The sequence below is a fragment of the Corvus cornix genome, chromosome 20 (genome assembly GCF_000738735.6).
Source record: "Corvus cornix cornix isolate S_Up_H32 chromosome 20, ASM73873v5, whole genome shotgun sequence".
Taxonomy (NCBI): domain Eukaryota; kingdom Metazoa; phylum Chordata; class Aves; order Passeriformes; family Corvidae; genus Corvus; species Corvus cornix.
Window position 1 is genome coordinate 5,557,014 of NC_046349.1, and position 16,877 is coordinate 5,573,890.

The 16,877-nt window shown below is 52.0% G+C and overlaps 2 protein-coding genes across 4 annotated transcripts; both read right to left on the reverse strand.

Moving 5' to 3' along the window:
• LOC104687764 (BLCAP apoptosis inducing factor) lies at window positions 1-7,814 on the reverse strand. Of its 2 annotated transcripts, none has more exons than XM_010397021.4 (2): window positions 7,614-7,814; window positions 1-1,611 (listed from the first exon to the last, which is right to left on the reverse strand). In XM_010397021.4, the coding sequence occupies exon 2, from the start codon at window positions 1,516-1,518 to the stop codon at window positions 1,255-1,257; it is 264 nt and encodes an 87-aa protein (XP_010395323.1). In that variant the 5' UTR covers window positions 1,519-1,611; window positions 7,614-7,814; the 3' UTR covers window positions 1-1,254. The 2 variants fall into 2 exon arrangements, with proteins under 2 accessions (XP_010395323.1, XP_010395324.1); XM_010397022.4 differs by having other exon boundaries at window positions 1-1,606; window positions 7,614-7,705.
• Window positions 7,815-10,563: 2,749 nt separating this feature from the next.
• On the reverse strand, window positions 10,564-15,963 carry PIGT (phosphatidylinositol glycan anchor biosynthesis class T). Of its 2 annotated transcripts, none has more exons than XM_039563393.1 (12): window positions 15,768-15,963; window positions 15,183-15,360; window positions 14,234-14,361; window positions 13,661-13,761; window positions 13,420-13,506; window positions 13,082-13,169; window positions 12,910-13,007; window positions 12,425-12,590; window positions 12,141-12,309; window positions 11,437-11,703; window positions 11,249-11,332; window positions 10,564-11,115 (listed from the first exon to the last, which is right to left on the reverse strand). In XM_039563393.1, exons 1-12 carry the CDS (start codon window positions 15,961-15,963, stop codon window positions 10,863-10,865), a joined length of 1,815 nt encoding a protein of 604 aa, XP_039419327.1. In that variant the 3' UTR covers window positions 10,564-10,862. The 2 variants fall into 2 exon arrangements, with proteins under 2 accessions (XP_039419327.1, XP_039419326.1); XM_039563392.1 differs by having other exon boundaries at window positions 11,437-11,602; window positions 12,141-12,341.
• Window positions 15,964-16,877: the final 914 nt, after the last annotated feature.

Sequence of the window (16,877 nt, forward strand, 5' to 3'; positions counted from 1 at the left end):
GACCAAAGTTTATAAAGCTTTATTAAACATTTTGAACAGCTGTGCAATGAACAAACAATACTCTGGAAGTTTCACAACCTCATAGCTTGAACTGCCTTAGGACAGCAACAGCCACTTCTGCTGCTGTCCACCAGGAGACTGAAGGAAACACAAACAGATGGCAAAGGGGAGGGAAACCTTCAAAGTTTAGAGATAAGTGTTTTATGTCAACCTCTAAGGCTTCTCACAAACCAACCTCTGCCCCAGGCTGTAGGCCTGACGCACCACCACCTTGGATTCTTGACATCCTTCTGCCAGGGAAGCTGGAGACAACCAGGCATTTTTTTGCTAGTCAGTAGCACCAGCACCTTCTGTCACCTCAGGCCCAAAACCATTATCTCTGAAAATGGCTGAAGCATTTACTGCTTCAAGCCATGCCTCCACCTCAGGGTCCTCTCCTGCCCTGCCTACACCCAGCCTCTCAGGCTAGCATGAGTTTTGTAGGGTGAAGTTCACACTGGCTTCCAAAACCCTGTGTCTTGCAGCATGCCAATTCTTTATCCCAACTGTCAACACCTTGGTAAACCCAGGACATGGAGGAGAAGAGACAGTCTCCTGTGAGGCTTTATAAAAGCAGCAGCATAACTGAGGCTTTCAGGCTGGGATCTTGGAGCATTCGGAGTTCAGAAAGCACTTCAGCAGTGCACACATCTCTTTGGCAGGCTGAGCAGGAGGAGATGACTCAACTGCCTCTGGCTCCAGCAGCTTTTGGCCAAGTCCATTTGTGAGCTGTTGCACTTGCCCTTGATCAGCAAGGTGGGAAGGCTGGCTCCCCACAAAGAGAGACTGAGAAAATCTTGTAGCTATTCAAGCAGGACCAGTGGGCCAAGAGCCCTGAGTTAGACCACCATGGCCTAATGCAGACAAGTGACACACAACTGCAGCACTCTCAGCTGGGCAGGGGCTGCAGGCTCAGGCTTCCTGCAGTTCTCAGTTGAGAGGGCTGGTGTCTGTTCCCGGTGATACGGGAAAGAAAAAAAAAAAAGACTTCTGCTTCTAAAAAAGCAGGTGGTGCTGCCAGAGTTCACACAGTAAACGAGTCGAATTTCACAGGCAGAGTGGGAAGAATTTGCCACTCTAGTCCACGCAGTTACAGGAAACAGGCTGTCCTTACTCCAGTCCCATACCCGACACCCCCCTCCTCCCCAGCCCCAGCCCCACCCCCTTTTTAAAAGCAACACAAGAGCCCTCAGCAGACTGGAAGATTATGATTCTCTAGGTGCCCACTATGCTGGGATCATGAGCTGATTCCGGCAACTGGGATCCTGTGCAGTGATACAAGAAGCAGTTCCCCCAGCAGCTGTAGCAGATGAGGAATAGAGCTGCCAGGAAGACCAAGGCACAAATTGTGCAAGGTTTCCGTTCCAGGAGAAAACTGAGCAGGTAGAATCCCATGAACATTGAGTGACTGAACCACAGTGCTGGGTTGAGGGGCTTGGGTATGAGCAGGACAGGTAGCAACCACTGAAGGCAGTACATTGTGGCTGGCTGGCTGGCTGGGGCCTCGTGGCAGTAGCAGTCAGATGTGCTCCAGAAGGGGGTTCCAGCAACTCCTCCCGAGGGCAGGCTGCTCTGCAGGGAGGGGAAAATGTCAAACTGTCAGAGAAATGCAGGGAGAAAATCAACTGACATTCTTTTAAAGCTTCATTTACTCCCAAGCATCATATGCCGATGGTTGAACTGCCAGTACTAAATTCTGGTGTGTCTTGGAGCTGGTGGAAAGCTTCTTGCTTTCTGAACCACTCAGCTGGGGACAGGATCAGCTAATGCTGGTGTAGAAGTGTATCCTGTGTGCTCTGCTCCTCAGGCCTTTATCCAGGCTAACAAGTGAGACCCTTTTAGCATGATACAGGAACAGAAAGGGAGAGGGGAAAATGGAAAGGAAAACAAGCTGCCACAGCCTTCCCTACACACATTGATCTGAGACAGTCCAAAGGCTTGAGTGATGATATAAAGAAATGCAATTGAAGGGCAATAATTATTTGGTGCTACAGAGAAGTGTTAAGGAAGCATTACTGTAAGGAATTGTTTTGCACACAAACAATAAAGTCTTCCAGCAGGACAGCACTAGACCAGCCACACATCAAGCTACCCAGGAAAGCCCTGGCAGTGTCCAGGCTGCAAAACAAAGGGGAGGACAGTCTCTGCTTAAGGATTTATAATCCTTGCCAAGCAGCTGAAGTCAGATAAGACAAACTATGTGAATAGATCAAAGGGGGGGACAGGCTCAAAATGGCAATTTCCGTAAGTGCTGTAAACACAGGATTTCCTCACTTGGATTATTATAAAACCCTCTAGAAACTGAGCTTTAAGGGCTTTCCTAAGCAGGGATGGTAGCACACTACAAGTCCAGAAAACCTGCTTCTACCTTTAGCAACCACCTCAATGACACTGTGTGGTTTTGTTTTTTCCCTTGAAGCACTACAAACACCTTCAAGAATTTCAAATAGCTTTAAAAACAATAAAAGCCTCACCCCCACTAAGAAGAATCTGGTGGGAACAGCTCCTTGCAGCAATCCTTGTATCTGCAATTACTCAATGGAGCAGTGCTCCCTCAGAAAAGGATGAAGGGCTCAGGCGAGCCTGTTAGGATTACAACTGGGGGGTGGGAAGGTTAGTAGGATGAAAGAGTGAGAATGTAAACAAACAGCACATTCCACTGGCTCCTGTTGGCAGGAGAAGGGATTTCCTGGCAAAGGGAGGGAGAACGAGGGATTGCAGGGAAAAGCCAAGAGAAAACCACACGAGGTTCTCTTCCAAAAGAACACTAAGGTCAGACTTGTTTCACAGGTACAATGGGCTCTGCTGTCAGCTGCAGGAAATGCTGCCATCCTGAGCAGCACGATCTATTTTACTTTAATGTTAACAAGAAAATGCAGGCCAACATCTCCACCAGCACAAACATTATTTGGGGAAAGTACACTGTGCTAAAGCTCCTGCAAGGGAGTGTTCTCCAGCAGAGAGGGCAGCTGGAGTTCACTTAGTAAAACTAAGCTGCAGCTCAGTAGCCAAAGAGTAAGGAAAAAGTTATATTATGCTGAAATACAGATAAAGCCAAGTCACAGGAATGAAGCTCCCAGTGTTAGTCCTGTTTTAGGCAGGTCACTCACTTGCATCTTTAAGGGCAAGTCTAGTCCCAAGCCTCTTCCCGCATCTATAAACTGGAATTAGCTATTACTCATTTCATAACAAAACATGCTGTCTGCTTGCCTTTGTGAATTGCTCAGATGTTTCTGGAGTAAACAATACCACAGAAGTATTGGAGAACTTTTTTCCAAGGGGGAGAACGGAGAGAAAAAGATCTAACAACAAATATTTGAACAGGAAAGTAATTAAACCCCATCATCCAACTTTTTAGTTCAGATTGCATTGAATGCAGCAAAATTGTACTAAATTGATGATCTGCAGCTGCCTTAATCCTCCTGAAATGTTCCTTTCTTGAAGTTTCCTGTAATTGTTTTCTCACAAGTGCTCCAAACACTGAGTATTAAAAATCACTGCCTAAACATCATGTCACGTTTTTGCTAGATCCAGCCCTAAGTTGCATCAGCTTGACTTCTGTGGCAACTTGTGTCACCTGTTCTTGAAACTTTAGTTTTAAGTGCCTACTTTGCTTTGGGTTTTCTGTCTCTAGAGCAAGGAAATGAGTAAAGAATGTGTCTGTTAAGTAGCACAAGGCTGAAACAAAGCACTAGAATTTTTCAGAACTAATGTCACAAATCTCTCAGCTTTAATAGGGTCATGTATCACTATTGAGCCTTTAGCCCAAACTTCACAACTGACTACAGTTAGAAAATAATTATAATTTGTGTTGTAGCTACACTTTGTACTTCGTCTGAACTCCTCGCTCCTACAATGCTCTTAACAATAACAGTCTAAACACTGAGTTGATTTTAAGCATCTAAACTTTACTTGAGCACTTCCTCCAAACACAAAGCCATCTCAGAACTAGTCATTTTTAAATATTAGTATTTCCTGCAAGAGCCAGTTGCTTGTAGCAGTCAATGCAACCACTCCGCAGAATAAAGAACCATTTAATGGTAGTTATTTTTCCTATGAAGTTTCAATGTCGATGCCCTTCAACCTGCAAACCTCTTGGATTTCTGATAAATGCAGACGTTCACACAGTTGCTCTCTGTAGTCAGTTTGCTTGTAATTTCACATGCCCCTTCACCACCCACCAGTTAAAGGCTGAGGACCCTTTGCTGTATCCCACAGCTGGTCCTAGATCAAGTACCTACTACTGAAGGCTTCTACAGCTCTATCTCCCTTGAGGGACTTTCCACTAGTAAGATACGTGCTCTTCACTAGAGATTATTTGTACAGCTGGCAATGAGACTGAGTTTTCTTTCCACTCTATTGATCAAAGAGAAACAGCACCTCCTGCTATCAACTCTTTAGTGAGCAAGGAACATTCTCCTTTGTGCCCAGGACAGGCAGATCCTTACTGGAAGCCACAACAGTATTCAGTTTTGCCTGATTTCTCAAGCAAGGTGAAATGTGCAAATTAAAGATTCCTACCACGTTGTCTTTGTCCCCTCCTCACAATGCAAGCCAAAGATTACCATGTTCCAGAGCAAATAACTACCTGTCACCCAACAGAACTGGTTTCACAATTGCATCCTGCTTTCCCTTAACCAGTTGCTCTTGTTCTCCCCTGCCTGACTCACCTCTTGCCTCTGCCACCCCAGTGTCCTGCTATCCTCAGACCTGCTCCTGTGCTGTTCCTCATGTCATCTGATTTGGTGGCCACTTGTGTTTACCTGATGGCTCCTTTCCACTGCCTCCTTTTGCCCCTCCACAGCTCGTGGAGCCACTTGAACTCACTTCAGACCCCTCAGCAGCAGATGGTTCTGATCTCCACGTGCTGCCAGAGCCTCCTCCTGCCAGTTCCTGCAGGCAGAGGAACAGCCAGGGGAGGTTCCCTGCACACCTCGTTAGTAAGCAAGCACCAATACTTTTCCACATGCTTATTAGTTGGCTTCCACTGCATTCCCAGCCCTTCCTGCTGTCATCTTCCCTCCCAAAAATATTCACGTCCTACTCGTGTATGTTTGTGGGGAGGATTTTGGAATTCCAGTGTAAAGACAGCAGCACACCTTTTCCAGGGAGGAGCAAAACTTCAATTACGACAGGTCTAGAGTGAGTAGCACAGTGCACTGCTTTGCAATGGATCAGTCACCTTTTGGAATAAATCCATCTGAGGAGCTGTTCCTTCAAGGAAGCTGTTCCTTCATATTCTACAAACTAACTCAGCAATTAACACAGCCAGAGGTGTTCCTACACCATTGGTTTGACACATCAGTATGCCAATACCAAGTCTGTACCTTTCTCAAGAATGTTTGAATTCTTTAAGTCATTTACCCTGGAAAGGGAGAATAATCAGCCAGCTTTCCCTAAGCACTTCAAGGGTAAGCTTGTTCAGACCTTGCTAAGGCAGCCTTTAAGCCAGTGCTGTCCACACGGAACTCCCCCAGCAGATGCTACAGAAAGAGTCTCCCAGGCTGACAGCTGAAAGGTCTGCAATAAAACACTGAGTAACCTTTTTACTGGGGTGTGCTGGTGCCATTCTCCCCCTTTCCCAAAAGCTGAAGTCTCTGCTTATGACGTAAAGCCACACTGGTTAGATAAAAGTCTCTCCAGTTATCCAGGGCACATAAACTGAAGAGTAAGCCTCAGGGATTTGTTTCTTACCTACAATGCTGACCTGTTTGCTTAAAATTGTTTGAATCAAAAACCCTGTCACAACTATTAACTGATGTGTCTGGGCAGTGCCTCATACTGCCCGCCTGTGTTCAAAACCAACTCAAATATCACACAGCATCCAAAACAGCTGCTGAAAAAGACACAACATCCAAACACTGGGACAAAAAGAGAGGTGAAGAACTATCAAGTGACAAGTTTGAAGAGTTCAGCTAAGAAAAGCAACAGCAGACCAGATTCCCAGATGCCAACACTCTGTCGTAAACCCAAGAACCGTAACTGCTCAAAGTTTAAGACCTATTTGCAGCAGGGGTTAACTTCTCCAGGGTTTTTTTTTTTAGCCCTGCCACTATTATTTCAATTTTTTTAAAAGCTTTATCTGCTGGTATGACTCAGCTGGAAAGAGTGAGTCTACAGTTTTTGGCAAAGATCTTATCCTAGTCTTGGATCATGCCTTGGACACTTGATGTAGACTCAGAAATGGTGCAGTGTAATCACAGCAGTTTCCAAAAAGAGCAACAAATCCTTGACTAACCAAGCCTCGGGGTTAGTGTTCTGATTTCTCAAGGTAGACACATGCCAAAGCAACTCACCTGGTGAAAAGTGGAGGCTCTCTGTTGAGCCACTCTTTTCACCACTTCCAAAGCTGCTCTCTGAGCTTCATTACTGATGGGGAGTGGATTAGCTTTTCTCCAGAGGCAGTGCCCACTCCATCTGGACTGCAGTGCCCTCACAGCACCAGGGTGAATCCTCCTCCACCTCTGAGCAGGAAGGCAGAGGAGAGATCCAAACTAAAACTAACTGTTTTCTTCAGAGAACTTGGAATGGGCCTGGAAATCATCAGGAGTCAGAGGAGCAGAAGCTTAAGTCAGCCAGCTCTGTAGTGGGAAGAGATGTCAGTAGTCACAGTTGTCACCTGAAGTATTACTGATTTCATTTGTACTAATTAATTCATGTTCAGAGGTCCTGATTCCCACCTTCTGCCTTTAACTGCCAAAGATCACAACTTCCAGGCCCATTCCAAGTTCCCTGAGAAAAGAAATTTTAATTTGGACCTCTTCTCTACCTTTTGTGCCTTCCCCGGGCTTCAGAGGTCCAAATACAGCCTGATAAAGATGTTTTCTGCATCTCAGGTTAAGAGAGGCAAAAATGCTGTTTGGGCAGCTATGAGAAGTTATGACCTATAGTTTGGAAAGACAAAGGTTACTGCACTAGAACAGTACTCGCAAGGTCCATTGAAATGTTTCAGTACCAGGGAAGTATGGGAAAGTTCAGCATGTTGTGGACTGCTTTTAGGAGCTTGTTTTTCCTCTCCTCTTGCACTTGCGTGTTTGGGATATCGTGACCAATGTTCGTATGACAGAACAGCTTGTGAACTCACTTTGTAGCTGGCTCAAAGCATGTATGGGGGCTCGGGGAGGGTGCCCGGCTGGGCACAACAGCACTGCAGAGCACTGTATTCACAGACTATCTCAGAATACAGGTTGGAAGGGACCCACGCGGCCCATCCCAGTCCAGCTGCCTGGACAAAAGCTTGTCTCAGAGCGTTGCGCTGCCGTGGGGAGAAACGGGCCCGGGTTTCCTTTCAGAAGGCGCTGAAGAGCGCTACGAGAGGTTCGTGAGCGAGAGCAGAAGGAGAGGAGGGGAGGGCACACACAGTGCTGTTATTTCCATGCCGGCACCGACCTCGCCGAGCTCAGGGTCGGCTGAAGCCTTTTCCATCCCGGCGCACGCAGGGCTGCGAGCGCGCGGCTCCCCCGCAGCGGAGAAACCTTCCCCCCTTTTCCCCCCGGACCCCCGAAGCTCGCAGGGTCCCCCCCGCTCCACCAGCCCGCCGGCTGGGCCCCCGCCGCTCCCCGGCCCGTACTCACCGCGCCGTGCCGCCGCCTCACGCCGCCATCCCGGGGCCGCCCTGAGGAGGGAGGGAGGGAGGGAGAGAGGGAGAGGCCGCCCGGGAGCCGGGGGACGCCCCGCAGGCTCCACGCGGCCGCCCGGCTGTCCCCGGGAGTGCTCCCGGCCCCGGTGCGCTGCTGCTGCGGCGGCGGGACCGGGGGCGCGGGGAGCGGCGGCTCCGTCAGGCGGCTCCGGGCAGCCCCGCGCGGCGCGGAGCGGAGCGGGGCGGGTGCTGCGCATGCGCGGGGGGCGCTGCGCCTGCGCACGGCACGGGCGGCGCTTCCGCGGGCGGCTCTGGGAGGCGGCCTTGGCCGTATTCTTGTTTTGTGAAAAGATTTCTGTGTTTATTCTTGTAATGAGCCGTACTTGGTCTGTTCAGCCTGGAGAAGAGGAGGCTGAGGGGGAGAGCTCATCGCTGCTTACAGCTTCCTCACGAGGGGCAGCTCCGATCTCTTCACTGTCATGATCAGTGACAGGGTGCGAGGAATGGCCTGAAGTTGTGTCGGGGGAGGGTTAGGCTGGAGATCAGAAACAGGATTTTCACCCAGAGGGTGGTTGGGCACTGGAACAGGCTCCCGTGGGCAGTGGTCACAGCAGTGATCCTGTCTGAGTTCAAGAAGCGTTTGAACAACGCTCTCAGGCACAGGGTGGGATTCTGGGGGTGCCCTGTGCAGGGTGAGGAGCTGGACTTGGGGATCCTGGTGGGTCCCTTCCAACTCAGAATATTCTGTGGTTATTATACAATTGTGTTCACACGTTCCATTGCACCCTGTGCTGCTTCACAGAGCCACGGAAGACAGCAAGGCTGGCAGGGAACACTTCAGGCCATCCAGCCACCCCCCTGCTCCGGTGGGTACCCTCGAGCACAGTGCTCTGGATTGTGTCCAGGGGGCATGGGAATATCTCCAGGGAAGGACCTCAGTGGGCAGCCTGTTCCAGTCACCCATGCAGTAAAGTTGTCATGTTCAGGTGGAACTTCCAGTGTTTCAGTTCCTGTTAGCTCATGCCATTGTTCAGCACCACCGAGGAGAGCCTGGCTCCATTCTCAGAACACCCTCCCTGCAGCTGCTCACAGGCTTTTATAAGGTCCCATCTCAGTCGTCTCTCATCCAGCCTAAACAGCCCCAGCTCCCTCAGCTTTTTCTTGTAAGAGAGATGCCCCAGTCCGTTATCTTCACAGCCCTCCACTGGACTCACCTCTGGGAGCTCCATGTCTCTCCTGTACTGGGTACCCCAAGGGAGCCTAAGGGAAAGATGAAAAACAGTCCAGGAAAAACAAAACCAACCCCAAATACCAAGATTTGGTATTTTCACAGCCATTTCAAACCCACCCAGCCACAGTTGCAGGGCCACCCACATTTCCCACAGACTTTTCCACTTGGCTGGCCCGTGCATTTGATGGGTGTGGTAAGACCTGCTCTCCCAATGGCCTGGCAGGCGTGATTCCAGCCCGGAATAGTTTCCCTCTGCTCTGCCGTTATTCTGGGCTCACCTCTTTATGGGGTGTTTAAAATTCCTGTTTTATGGCACTGCATGGGAATGGCCCTAAAGCCTTTGGCTGATGCCAGCTCTGATGGTAGGTGCTGGCTGATGATTCCCGTGGCACTCCATGACCACTCAGGGGTCTTTCAGGATCCCACCTAACACCAGCAGCAAGCAGGCTTCACCCAGGGAACTGGGCTGCTCCGAGCTGCTCCAGCACATGCTGCTGCTTGCAGTCTGCAGGATTTATACTGGATCCAGCCTGAAACAACTTGAGCTCCCCAAATCCTTTTGCAAACTGCAATGTGGACCCTCATGCCTAAGACTCCTGCCCTGCTGTGAGAGCTGCGTGCTTGCTTGGGTTTTGGTTGTAGTTCCAGCTTTCTATAAAGAAATTCCATTTTGCACTTGAAGCCTGGCTGGCAGAGCTGTAGCTGGAAGCAGCGTGAGCTCCCAGCCCCGTAGCACCTTTTCCAGCAAGCAGGAACAGAGAGGGATCATCCAAAACTCCTATTTCAGCAGGCTCTGCAGGCTGCATGGAGCCATCCAGTGGAGTGGATCTGTAAGGAGCTGCAGAGTAAAGAGCATCTCTGGCAGGGAAGAGAAAGGTAATCCCAGGCCAGTGGGAACAGATTGTTCTGTGCAGCACAGGAGGCCACGGGGTTTTTATGGTCTTTCTGTTCAAGCAGCTTTTAAATGACCGCTGGCTGTGCTCTGCTTTGGTTCTGGGAGATATTTCTTCCAAAGATGTCCCTGTGCTTTGTTTAGCTGGTTGTAAGCAGTGTCTGTTCCAATGACAAAAGCCACATCTGAGATGGAAAGGGCATACCCCTGAAAGCAGCACTGTCAGAGGCCAAGCAGCACCACCACTGACCTCCCGCTGCTCTGTGTGAACCAGAAGGTGGTAATTTGTATTTTGAGAAAATAACTGAGGAGCACAGTGGTACTGGTGTTCCTGCATTTCCAACCTAGGGCTGGCTGCAGCTCAGCACTCAGAGTCTGCTGAGCCAAGGCTCCCCAAACCTCTGGGGACATCATGGGTGCAGAGGAGGATCTTGTGCTGTAGCAGAGGGGTGAGCAGGTGGAGGGGTTTTTAAATGCTGCAAATAGAACTTGTGAGCAAGAGAAGCTTTTTCCTGCGAAAGAAAATAAAGCCTTGCCATTGCTAAGGGGACAGACATACACTGTGGCCAACAATTAATTTGCAAACCGGCTTAAATGTGGCCAACTGTGACAGGACACATCTGTGAAATGTGGCAATTGTGAAAGGTGAGATGTCAGAGCAGATAAATCCCTCTTTGCTGCATATCAAATCCCCTTGCCTGGTCCTGCCTGCATCAAATCCCAGCTGATCAGGCAGTGTGCTACACACTTGGCAGCTCACAGTCTTAGAGTGTCAACTCTGCCTTTGGGGCTGAGAAAGTAAAACCAAATAGAAGCAGCACAAACATAAAAAACACTCAAGTGTACTTCCAGCACCATTCCCAGCATGTAAGTTACACCTCTCCCAAACAGAAGTCTTTTAATTTTCCCAATCCCATAGCAGTGCAGTTCAGTAGTCAATGGGCTTAGAGCCATTCCCCATCCTAGCAATGGAAGTGATGTCTCAGCTTTTTGGATCCCAAAGAGAGGTCCAGGCAGCAAAACAGAACAAGCTGCTTCCAGCAAGACAAGAGGCAGCAGTGCTCTGCTCCCCGAGTCTCCCCACAGAGCTCTGCAGGCAGTGCTGGCTGCCCTGGTTCCTCTCAGAGTGGGGGTACCCCTCTGAATTTTCGGATGACGTTGGCCAGCCGCTTGGCCAGCCCGCCCCGGCTCGGCTCCTCCACGTGGAACGTTCTGGTCAGCAGGTTGTAGAAGGAGCCGTAGCACACGGCCACCACGGTGCAGGTGAGGCAGATGACGTTATAGGGCATGCTGAAGTCTGGTGTTGGCAGGTTCACCAGCAGTGGCTCCGTGTACAGACGCACAAAATAGCTGGAGCCATCAGAGGAAGGAAACCTGGAGAGTGGAAGAAGCAAAAGGGGGGGTCAGCCTGCACAGGACCCATTGCTTTGTGCTCACCAGACAGGATGAGAGCAGCCACAGCCCTCAGGCTGTGGCACAGCCCTGCTCCCAGCACAAGCACACTCACAGTGAGGTGAAGAGAGGGCTCTGCTCCACATCCATGTCCTTCATCGCAGTGACACTGGGAACCAGGGCACTGAGCACAGATGAACTAAGGGCACAAAGAACACACCAGTGTCAGTCCTGACAGCAAAGACCTCCCCAGAGACCTGGGCAAGGCCCAGAAAGGGATGAGGAGCTGAGGAATGTCACTACCCGACATAAAAGCCGTGATTGGGGTCAGGCGGGTACTCTGTCCACTTCAATAAGGCCCTCTCAAACTGGATTGTGATCTTGGTGACGGAGTTAGCTGGCAGCTGGATCAGCATTTCCAAGAGGTGAGGCCGTCTCCGGTCCTGGGCTGGCTGGTAGTGGATGTAACCTAACCCCAAAGAGATGTTGGCAATGGCACCACAGGGGCCTTGTCCAGTCTCGCATTGCCTGGACATCTCCCATGAGGTGGGTGCTCCTGCTTCCACTGTCCTGAGAGAGGTTTTCTGGGCAAGTGAAGATGTAGCCATAGCAAAAAGCATGTGTTAAAGCTAAATTTAGCTGGTTTTTAAAGCTACTGACCCATGAAATTCAGGTGTTCATAAGGAAAGGTATAAATGCAAAATAAAACCCAGGCATCAGTTTTAAATTGAGCTTCCTGTGCTACAAAAATTAAATCACCTTGGTTTAGACCCTTGTTGGATTACCAAACACCATCCATGTGCCTCTTATAAATAAAACAAACTTAAATGGTCTCATCTGCTGGCCTCACTGAACTTGAGGCTAGGAAAACATCCCAAGATGTTTTGTTTCACAATCCAGTTTCCCAGGGATCATTGGGGCCTGAGGGAGGGACTAAACCATCTTTGGAATGAGCCACTCATGCCAAGGGAAGCGGGTGGCGTGTGCTCCTTGGAGGATTTACTTACTTGGCTTGTTTTCCTTCCCCTTGGTGGTGATAGTCAGGGTGTGCACGTAGAGCCGCAGGTACCAGGGCACAGTCTCCAGCAGGATCACGGGGAAGGCCCGGTAGGGGTGAGTGTTGTAGATGAGGGTGCAAATCTCCCCGGTCTGCAGCCCGTACCCCCCCACGTAACGCTGAGCATGGAGTGTGGGAATGGGCATTTCTGCTGTGGAAGAGAAGGACAGGAGTGGGGTGATTTTCAGCCCTGGAGCCTTGGCCAGTGGTGCAGATGAAGTTCTGCTCACTCACAGCTGTCTTGGGGCCGCTTCCACTTCAGCTGCACATTGAGGCTGCGAGATGTGTTGAAGAGCGAGGGGCTCAGCAGGTCATAGACAGCATAGGTTTTCTTGTCTCCCTGGACAATAGCTTCATGCACAGATGTTGGAGGGGGGGACACTTCCAGTAGCTCCTTTTCCTGAGGAAAGCAAATGGACCATGAAAGGAAAAAGTGCCCCTTGAAGAAACTGGCAGCACTGGGCAAAGTCCCTCCAGGTGGCCCTGAGCTTTCCCACCCAACAGCCAGCTCCGTGCTCTTGCTAACACCACCAGGCTCATCCCCTCAGCCCTGCTCAGAGCAAGGAAATCACCTCCCTTCATCAGCCCTGGAAGGTTTCCAGGGGCCAGGCCATGCCCTTCTATGCCCTGGACACTTCTAGGGAGGAGAGGATGTTTCAGAGCCACATGAAGTGGCTGAACTGAGGGAGGAGGGCATGCTCTCTGGCTCATGAGCTTACCTTGTTCTTAGGGGAAATGTCAACGTAGACTTTGCTCTGCGATGCCAGAGGACACGAGTCAGTCAGCGTGCGAGAGAACATCTTAAAGAGGGACCAGTCTGTGAGAAGGAAGGTTAGGTAGCAGATCAAGTGCTGCAGACTGGAAGCACTCGAGCACTGCTATCAAGCTTACCTTTCTTTCCTTGGCCACTGGAAAAGAAGTCAAAGACCACAGTGAGGGTCTGTCTGAGCTCCCAGGACACTGCCAGACAGGAGGCATCCTAGACAAGAAAGAGACAAGCAGCTCTGATCACACCTTCTAGAGGGGCAGGACACCAGGATGGAGCTGGAACTCCACCAGGATTGCAAGATTCCCATGGGGGTGACCAGAGAAGCAGGATGACAGCTGTTAGACACAGTGAACCCACCACAGGGTAGCTGGGCAAACCAGTGTGATTCCTTGCAATGTGACAAGGTGGCTTTGGATTTTCTCTTGGGGTGTTCAGGGAGGGAGCTGAGCCCAGCACTCACCCTGCAGACGGGGCGGATGTGCACTGCCTGTGAGTGGTAGCTGCTGTGGAACAAGCGCTCGGCCTTCAGCAGCACAGCGAGCCCAGCCTGCAGGAAGCAAAGGAGAAACTCAGCCCCTGCCCTGTCCTCTGCTCCTAAGAGAAAGGCCCCACTGGAACTTCCCAGTGCATGCTCCTGGATTGCTGTTGGGAGCCCAGGTCCATCAGGAGTGGCCCAATTAGGCAGCAGGACTTGTCTGTACCTTTGAGCCACATGGCAGCAACTTCTTCCAAGGGGTGAGGTTCTCTGTGCAGACGACTTCCCGGGGCAGGACAGCGTAACGCAGGAGATGGTGATCTGTCCCTGGGCAGGGACAGGGAGGGTCAGCAGCCTGGTACTGCTACAGGTGTGAGGACAGCAGCAGATCTGTTCCACCCCACAGCCCATCACCCTCTCAGTATGCCTGAAATGCCAGGACCTCCATCAGAAGTAGATCCCACTCTGTTCAGAGTGATTGGAAAGAATAGGTAAGGATATATTGTAGCAGTTTTTTTCTTGAGTGCCTTAAATCCTTTAGTTCTCACTGTTATATAAAATACTTTTCAGAGAGACAGGTAAGGGCCTGGGAGTATCTGCCATGTACTGCTTGTGGGTTTCCTCTGTTCAGACCTAAGCCTTGTGTGGGGAAAGGAAATGCTTCCAGGAGGAGGTTAATGGACCCTGTTGCACACACCCAGACCCAGACTTGTTGCAGGACCTGCACCCGGAATCTTGGCAGTGGCATGGGGCAGAACTAAACTGAGAGGCAAGAGTGATAGGGCACAGCCAGGCTCACCGTTGGCTAAGCCCAGGGGTTTGAAGGATGCTGTTGGAATCACTGTGTTGGTCGAGTCAATGAAGTTGAGAGAAGCACAGAATATTCCCGAAAGGATGTTACTCAGTTCTTTCCAGGCTTTGTCAACACTGTGTGAGAACAGATAGCAGAAATTAGTCAGCAGCTCAAATCCCTGGAACAACAAGCATTAAGTCAGTAATATTTAGTAAATACAGTGGGGTGACCACATTGGATTACAGGAGCTGCGTGGAGTGGGCAGAGAGGCTGCTGGGCTTGCACTCCCCAGCTCTCTTGGTATTTTATTTTAACACATTAGATTTTGGGGACAGAAGGGACACACAGGCATCACACAGCCAAGGGACATGGCAGTGGGCACAGCTGGTATGTGAGGAGAGAGGCCAGGGGAGCAGGGAGCATGCAGGAGGTGATGTGTGTGAATGGGGAAGGGGCTCTGAGACTTCAAGCAATGCCTTGGTGCAGCTCCAAAGGCTGACCTGACCAGCAGACAATGGGACACTTCTAGGGAGGAGAGAGCTCTCTGAGTCCTCACAGGGCTGCTGCAGCTTGAACAGGGGTGGTGTGCTAAGGGACATGGTGACAGGTACTGGATGGGAGTCAAAGGATGTGAGTCATGGATGACAGGTCAAGATATAGTCCTGCTGTATTAGTGTAGCAAGGGGTTTGTCATCACAGATGCCCACAAGGGAATTACTTGGTCCTTTAGTGAACAAGGTTTTGCCCTCAGCACCACATCCTGTCCTGTGAACAGATGGGGATATGTTCTGTGTTTTTTAGAGCTACTCCTGGGCTCTTCTTTCCAGCAGACATTTTGCAAACCAGGAGGCCGGCTCACACACTGTGGCTGCCTCATGAGAGAAGAGCAACAGCTCCTGGGAGCAGAGGCCACAGAGGAGACCCAGAGGGACAGATCCATGGCTGGGGTACCTACTCGGTGACTGTGGGCTGGAACCAAACCCAGAGCTCAGCGCCGGCAGGTGCCTGGAGGGGCGGCTGCCCCCAGTACCGGGTGCGCCAGAAGCCCTGGGTAAGGGCGAGGTGGAGCTCCCTCACGCCCAGCGCTGCCACCAGCCGCCCCAGTGCCTTTGGGAAGAGCCTGTAGTGAGAGACTGTGGGCAGCGTTAGTCCCTGCCCATCTCATCCCCTGATCCCTTCCCCTGACATCGCACCAGGGCCTGCCCAAACATGACACCACCCACCCCGACACTGCCTCTGCTTGCACCATCACACACAGCCCGCTTGCATCACGGCCCCGAGCCCTCTCGTGTGATGTCACCGCAAACCCCTGTCCCCACAGCCCCGCTCTGCGCTGTCCCTGCTCCTCACCCCGCCTCTGACGTCACTCGCACCGCTGACGTCATCGCTCGATGCAAACATCACGTCGCGATAGCCCCGCCCCTGCGCCGCGCCCCAGCCAATAACAGCCCGGTCCGCCCCCAGACCAGCCAATAGCGGCGCGGTCCGCCCCCAGACCAGCCAATAGCGGCGCGGTCCGCCCCGGCCGGGCCCGCCCTACCTGCGCCCCGCTGCAGGTCCGCGTCCCAGCGCGTGCGGAACTGGAAGGTGGCGGCCACGTCGCCGGTGGGCAGCGGGCTCAGCAGCAGCTCCTCCCGCAGCGCGTCCCGCCGCTCCCGCCCCGCGCCCGCCCGCCCGGGCCCGGGCCCCGCCGCCACCAGCAGCAGCAGCAGCAGCAGCGCCGCCGCCGCCGCCATCCCGCCGCCCGCCCCGCCCCGCGCCGCTTCCGCTTCCGCCCGCGCCGCCAATGGCGCCGCTTCCGGGGGTGCCATGGAGACGCTCCCTCGGCCGGGCCGCGGGGCTGTCCCGGCCTGGGACCGGGAGCTGCTGAACGGAGCGGGCCTGGAGCCTCCTCGGGGTGACGCGCCAGCCTGGCTGTGCCTACGCGTGCTCCGAGCCCAGCAGCGAGCGCCACCGCTTTCACAGAACCGCACAGTATTCTCCGCAGAGTATTCTGCGTTGGAAGGGACCCACAGGGATCATCGGGGCCTGCTCTGGCGGTTTGAGAGGGGGCTAAGCTGCTCCCCGAGGGCTCCCTGCCACCACTTTGAAATTGGTGCTGCAGGGGAAGCCCTGGCGCGGCCGCAGCTTGGGTGGTTCCCAGCAGGGCTTGGCTGTGCCCGAGGATGCTGCGAGGACTGTGGTCTGTCCCCGGGTGACTTCCCATCTTATCAAGGGAAGTGATCTCTCTTCCAGCTCTTCCCGCGGCTGACGGCTCTCCCTCGCTCCTTGTCTCCTTTCCAGAGGGCAGCGTCTACCTCCGGGTGCAGAGCCATCCGGGAGCGCCCCGCTTCCAGCATCCTCCGGCCCGAGGCCGCCCCGCGGGGAAGGGAACGGCAGCCACAGCAAGGCAGCGCCGGCGGTGACGGTCCGATGGAGCTCACACCATCTCCTATTCTCCCGGTGATGATTTGAGAATGGTGATGATTTGCTCCAGCAGGAAATAAGCATAAAAATTATCACGTCGTGTGGTTGTCACTTACCGGCTGCTGTGACTTGTTGATTACCCACTTACTTGCTCAGAGCTAAGGTAGTCATGCAATATTAACTTGGAACTGACGATGTGATTCAGTCTTTATAAAGAATACAGTTACTTTATATCTCTTTTTCC